Source organism: Perca fluviatilis, chromosome 14 (assembly GCF_010015445.1).
Source record: "Perca fluviatilis chromosome 14, GENO_Pfluv_1.0, whole genome shotgun sequence".
Classification (NCBI taxonomy): Eukaryota; Metazoa; Chordata; class Actinopteri; order Perciformes; family Percidae; genus Perca; species Perca fluviatilis.
This window is the reverse complement of record NC_053125.1, coordinates 27,802,742-27,808,991: the sequence shown is the minus strand read 5'-3', so window position 1 is coordinate 27,808,991 and position 6,250 is coordinate 27,802,742. Positions and strand designations below refer to the sequence as shown.

General features: G+C 47.3%; 1 protein-coding gene across 1 annotated transcript in view; it reads right to left on the bottom strand.

Moving 5' to 3' along the window:
• Positions 1-3,114, bottom strand: part of LOC120572571 (F-box/WD repeat-containing protein 7-like) — a 30,380-nt gene extending 27,266 nt beyond the window's left edge. Inside the window, exons 1-2 of the mRNA XM_039821894.1 lie at positions 3,082-3,114; positions 277-429 (exon numbers count right to left, since the gene is read on the bottom strand). Of these exons, the coding sequence (XP_039677828.1) occupies positions 277-429; positions 3,082-3,114 (186 nt within the window). The remainder of the gene's footprint in view (positions 1-276; positions 430-3,081) is intronic.
• Positions 3,115-6,250: the final 3,136 nt, after the last annotated feature.

Sequence of the window (6,250 nt, the reverse complement as noted above, 5' to 3'; positions counted from 1 at the left end):
ATCTTGCTTTTGTCTCTCTTTGTTTTTACCTTGTAAAGTGCCTTTGAGTACAGCTGAAAGCGCTATATACAATATATGTATTATTATTATTATTATCATTTAGATGGTGGCGATTTTGAACCCACTGGCACCGGTTCCTTCAGTTTGTTTTATTATTCTTCTGTTCCCGAATTAGTGTGTTTAATAACAGCCAGAAAAGCAGAGCCTAATGATCACAGTGAAGTTAATCTTCGGGGTATAAAACTGTTGTGTAATGTTATATAAATGTCTTCTGACCTGGAAGATGTGAAGCCAGTCCACCTGCAGGCGGGAGGCGGGCCGAGGTGACATGGCCAGCTGAGCAAGTGCCGACCGAAGCCAGCCCGCAGGTAAAAGCCCGAGCGATGAATTACGGGTGGAAGAGTAGCCTGAACCAGACTGAAAGCTGGACTGGAAGGGAGGGAGAGAGGGAGGGAGGGTAGGGATGTTATTGCTCCTGGCGTTTCAAGCTAGTGGGAAAAAAATCCAAATTGAGGGAAAATGGGTTGGCAACTCTTTTACAAAATGCAGAGAGAAGACAGGGGAAGGAGAGGAGAAAGAAGACAGAAAGAGAGAAGACAGTAATAAAAGGGAGGACAGAAACCCGGACGATGCGGACGACGAAAAAGCCGAAAAAAAAAGCTGACGATTGAAAAAAAGGAAGGAAGGAAAGGAATGAAGGAAGGAAGGATGGATGAAAGGAAGGAAGGAAGGAAGGAAGGAAGGAGGAAGGATGAAAAGGAAGGAAGGAAGGAAGGAAAGGAAGGAAGGAAGGAAGGAAGGAAGGTGGAGGATCAACCATTGTTAGAATTCATATTATGGCAAGAACCAATCAGCTAAGTAAAGAGAAACGAGTGGCCATCATTACGTTAACAAATGAAGGTCAGTCAGTCTGCGAAAATTGCGAAAACTTTGAATATGTCCCTAAGTGCAGTTGCAAAAACCATCAAGCGCTACAATGAAACTGGCTCACATGAGGACCGCCCCAGGAAAGGAAGACCAGGAGTCACCTCTGCTGCTGAGGATAAGTTCATCCGAGTCACCAGCCTCAGAAATCACAAGTTAACAGCAGCTCAGATTAGAGACCAGATGAATGCCACACAGAGTTCTAGCAGCAGACACATCTCTAGAACAACTGTTGAGAGGATCAGGCCTTCATGGTCAAGTAGCTGCTAGGGAACCACTGCTAAGGAGAGGCAACAAGCAGAAGAGATCTGTTTGGGCCAAGAAACACAAGGAATGGACATTAAACCAGTGGAAATCTGTGATTTGGTCTGATGAGTCCAAATTTTGAGATCTTTGGTTCCAACCACTGTGTCTTTGTGCGACGCATCAAAGGTGAACGGATGGATTCTACATGCCTGGTTCCCACCGTGAATCATGGAGGAGGAGGTATGATGGTGTGGGGGTGCTTTGCTGGTGACACTGTTGGGGATTTATTCAAAATTGAAGGCATACTGAACCAGCATGGCTACCACAGCCTCCTGCAGCGACATGCCATCCCATCCCATCCGGTTTGCGTTTAGTTGGACCATCATTTATTTTTCAACAGGACAATGACCCCAAACACACCTCCAGGCTGTGTAAGGGCTATTTGACCAAGAAGGAGAATGATGTAGTGCTGCGCCAGATGACCTGGCAACCACAGTCACCGGACCTGAACCCAATCGAGATGGTTTGGGGTGAGCTGGAGCGCAGAGTGAAGGCAAAAGGGCCAACAAGTGCTTAGCATCTCTGGGAACTCCTTCAAGACTGTTGGGAAACCATTTCAGGTGACTACCTCTTGAAGCTCATCAAGAGGATGCCAAGAGAGTGCAAAGCAGTAATCAGAGCAAAGGGTGGCGACTTTGAAGAAACTAGAATATAAGACATGTTTTCAGTTATTTCACACTTTTTTGTTAAGTACATAATTCCATATGTGTTCATTCATAGTTTTGATGCCTTCAGTGAGAATCTACAATGTAAATAGTCATGAAAATAAAAAGGAAACGCATTGAATGAGAAGGTGTGTCCAAACTTTTGGCCTGTACTGTACATGTATAGAAACATCGGACAATTTTTGCCTCTCTTCAAAATGCGTCTCGTGTTCTGGTTTTCAGGATGATGAAGATCGTTGGATAAACTATTCGATAGGATGTCGGCTTTTTTCTTTTCTTCCCTATAGGCAACTATCTTGTTTTTCGAAAAATAATGTCCCGGGAAAACCCTGACGAACTTCTGGCAAAATTTGAGATTTGCTCTGCAAGTCCGTCTGGCCGAGAGCCGTTTCAAGCCCATTTCCAGTTCTTCCAAATCGAGGCACCAATCATAACCGTGGAGGCGGGCTTTACACCAATCACAACCGTGGAGGAGGGCTTTACACCAATCACAACCGTGGAGGCGGGCTCTACACCAATCACAACCGTGGAGGCGGGCTTTACACCAATCACAACCATGGAGGCGGGCTTTACACCAATCACAACCGTGGAGGCGGGCTTTACACCAATCACAACCGTGGAGGTGGGCTTTACACCAATCACAACCGTGGAGGCGGGCTTTACACCAATCACAACCGTGGAGGCGGGCTTTACACCAATCACAACCGTGGTGGCGGGCTTTACACCAATCACAACTGTGGAGGAGGGCTCTACACCAATCACAACCATCGAGGCGGGCTTTACACCAATCACAACCGTGGAGGCGGGCTCTACACCAATCACAACCGTGGAGGCGGGCTTTACACCAATCACAACCGTGGAGGCGGGCTCTACACCAATCACAACCATTGAGGAGGGCTTTACACCAATCACAACCGTGGAGGCGGGCTTTACACCAATCACAACCGTGGAGGAGGGCTTTACACCAATCACAACCATTGAGGCGGGCTTTACACCAATCACAACCGTGGAGGAGGGCTCTACACCAATCACAACCGTCGAGGCGGGCTCTACACCAATCACAACCGTCGAGGCGGGCTTTACACCAATCACAACCGTTGAGGAGGGCTCTACACCAATCACAAGCGTCGAGGCGGGCTTTACACCAATCACAACCGTCAAGGCGGGCTCTACACCAATCACAAACCATCGGGGGGCGCTCTACACCAATCACAACCATCGAGGCGGGCTCTACACCAATCACAACCATCGAGGCGGGCTCTACACCAATCACAACCGTCGAGGAGGGCTCTACACCAATCACAACCGTCGAGGAGGGCTCTACACCAATCACAACTGTCGAGGCGGGCTTTACACCAATCACAACCGTTGAGGCGGGCTCTACACCAATCAAGGGGGGTTTGGGCTGAGTCCCGAATGTTTCCAACATCTGGCTCCGCCCCTGCTGATAGTTTTAATAAACGTAGTAAAAGTATTAGTAGTAGAAGGTTAAGAATTAGTGGGAGCAGTGGTGTAGTCTAATGTACTGTAGTGAGTATATATATATATATATATATATATATATATATATATATATATTAGTGCTGTCAGTTAAACGTGTTATTAACGGCGTACATTTATTTAATCACAAGATTAACGTTCTTTTTGGCCTAGCAAACTTTGTAGTTTTTTTCACATGCTGTTGCAACAACTAGTAACGTTAGAAAAACTACAACTACCACACCGGATCTAGCCAGACCAGAAACACAACAACAGGCACGCCCCACACACTCAAAGAGTAGCAGGCCAACGTTAGGTTGTGAATGGATGGCGAGCCGCGAGACGCCGAAATGGACGCCGATAAGATTCTGAATGGAAAGTTTACTTTTAAAAAGTTCCCAAATGGTTCCACTGACGAGACCAAAGTGATCTGTGTGTGTTTTGTCGTTGTGGACGGAGCTATCATCGCAGCACGTCCAGTCTGAAATACCAGCTGATGGCTGAACACACAGCTGATGACAGAGCACACAGCTGATGACCAGGCACACAGCTGATGACAGAGCACACAGCTGATGGCTGAACACACAGCTGATGGCCGAACACACAGCTGATGGCCGAACACACACCTGATGACCGAACACACAGCTGATGGCCGAACACACAGCTGATGACCGAACGCACAGCTGATGACCGAACGCACAGCTGATGACCGAACGCACAGCTGATGACCGAACGCACAGCTGATGACCGAACGCACAGCTGATGACAGAGCGCACAGCTGATGACCGAGCGCACAGCTGATGACCGAGCGCACAGCTGATGACCGAACACACAGCTGATGACCGAGCACACAGCTGATGACCGAACACACAGCTGATGACAGAGCACACAGCTGATGACAGAGCACACAGCTGATGACAGAGCACACAGCTGATGGCCGAACACACAGCTGATGACCGAGCACACAGCTGATAACCGAACACACAGCTGATAACCGAACACACAGCTGATGCCATTTCCCAACTACAAGCATCACGTAGACTACACCACTGAGTGGGAGTAGCAGCAGTTAAAAAAATGGCCTGAATGGGGTTGAGATCTCCAACTATTTAGGGACATGTATTGAGAAAAGCGACAAAAACATCGGAAAAAGCGCAAAAAACTTTTGAAAAAAATCACCAAAAACACACACTCAAAAATACCGACTAAAACTCGGAAAGAAGCAACGAAAACGTTGAAAAAACCCAACCCACAAAGGCAACAAATCGCGCCAAGAAACATCCAGAAAAGCACCAAAGACTTTGGAAAAAGCCCTAAATGGATTATCAGGGGTCGGTACCCCCCCTGTACCATCCACCCTAGCAATTATTATGAGTAACCGGTGAAATATTTTAAAAGTATTTATGTATCTTAATGTGACAGAGTGCAGTGACCAGATTCAGCCTGCAGGGGGAGACAGAGAGCCTATTGTGGGGCATACAGTGTGTGTGTGTGTGTGTGTGTGTGTGTGTCTCTGCGTATGTGTGTCTCTGTGTGTGTCTGTGTGTGTGTGTGTGTGTGCGTATGTGTGTGTCTCTGTGTGTTTGTGTCTGTGTGTGCGTATGTGTGTGTGTCTCTGTGTGTTTGTGTCTGTGTGTGCGTGTGTGTGTGTGTCTCTCTGCATATGTGTGTCTGTATGTGTGTGTTTTTGTGTGTGTGTGTGTGTGTCTCTGTGTGTGTGTGTGTGTGTCTGTGTGTCTCTGTGTGTGTGGCTCTGTGTATGTGTGTGTCTGTGTGTGTCTGTGTGTGTGTCTGTGTGTGTGTGTGGGTCTGTGTGTATGTGTGTCTGTGTGTGTATGTCTCTGTGTGTATGTGTGTGTGTCTCTGCGTATGTGTGTGTCTCTGTGTGAATGTGTGTGTGTCTCTGTGTATGTGTGTCTCTCTGTGTGTGTCTCTGTGTGTGTGTGTGGGTCTGTGTGTATGTTTGTGTATGTCTGTGTGTCACTGCGTATGTGTGTGTGTCTCTGCATATGTGTGAGTGTGTCTCTGTGTGTGTGTGTCTCTCTCTGTGTGTATGTGTGTGTCTCTCTCTGTGTGTCTGTGTGTCTGTGTGTGTGTCTGTGTCTCTCTCTGTGTGTCTGTGTGTGTCTCTCTCTCTCTCTCTGTGCGTCTGTGTCTCTGTGTGTGTGTCTCTCTCTGTGTGTCTGTGTGTGTGTGTGTGTGTGTGTGTCTGTGTGTGTATGTGTGTGTCTGTGTCTTTGTGTGTATGTGTGTGTCTCTGTGTGTGTGTTTCTGTGTGTCTGTGTGTTTGTGTGTGTGTCTGTGTGTGTTTCTGTGTGTATGTGTGTCTGTGTGTGTCTCTGTGTGTGTGTGTCTCTGTGTGTCTGTGTGTGTATGTGTGTGTCTGTGTGTATGTGTGTGTATGTGTGTGTGTGACTGTGTGTGTCTGTGTCTGTGTGTATGTGTGTCTGTGTCTGTGTGTGTATGTGTGTCTCTCTGTGTGTGTGTGTCTGTGTGTGTGTGTGTGTGTGTGTGTGTGTTTCTGTGTGTGTATGTGTGTCTGTGTGTGTCTCTGTGTGTGTCTGTGTGTGTATGTGTGTGTGTCTGTGTGTGTATGTGTATGTGTCTGTGTGTGTGTCTCTCTGTGTATGTGTGTGTCTGTGTGTATGTGTGTGTGTCTGTGTGTATGTGTGTGTCTGTGTGTGTCTGTGTGTATGTGTGTGTGTGTGTGTGTATGTGTGTCTGTGTGTGTGTCTCTGTGTGTGTGTGTTTCTGTGTGTGTATGTGTGTCTGTGTATGTGTGTGTGTCTGTGTGTGTGTGTGTGTGTGTGTCTGTGTGTGTCTGTGTGTATGTGTGTGTCTGTGTGTGTGTATGTGTGTGTGTCTGTGTGTGTCTG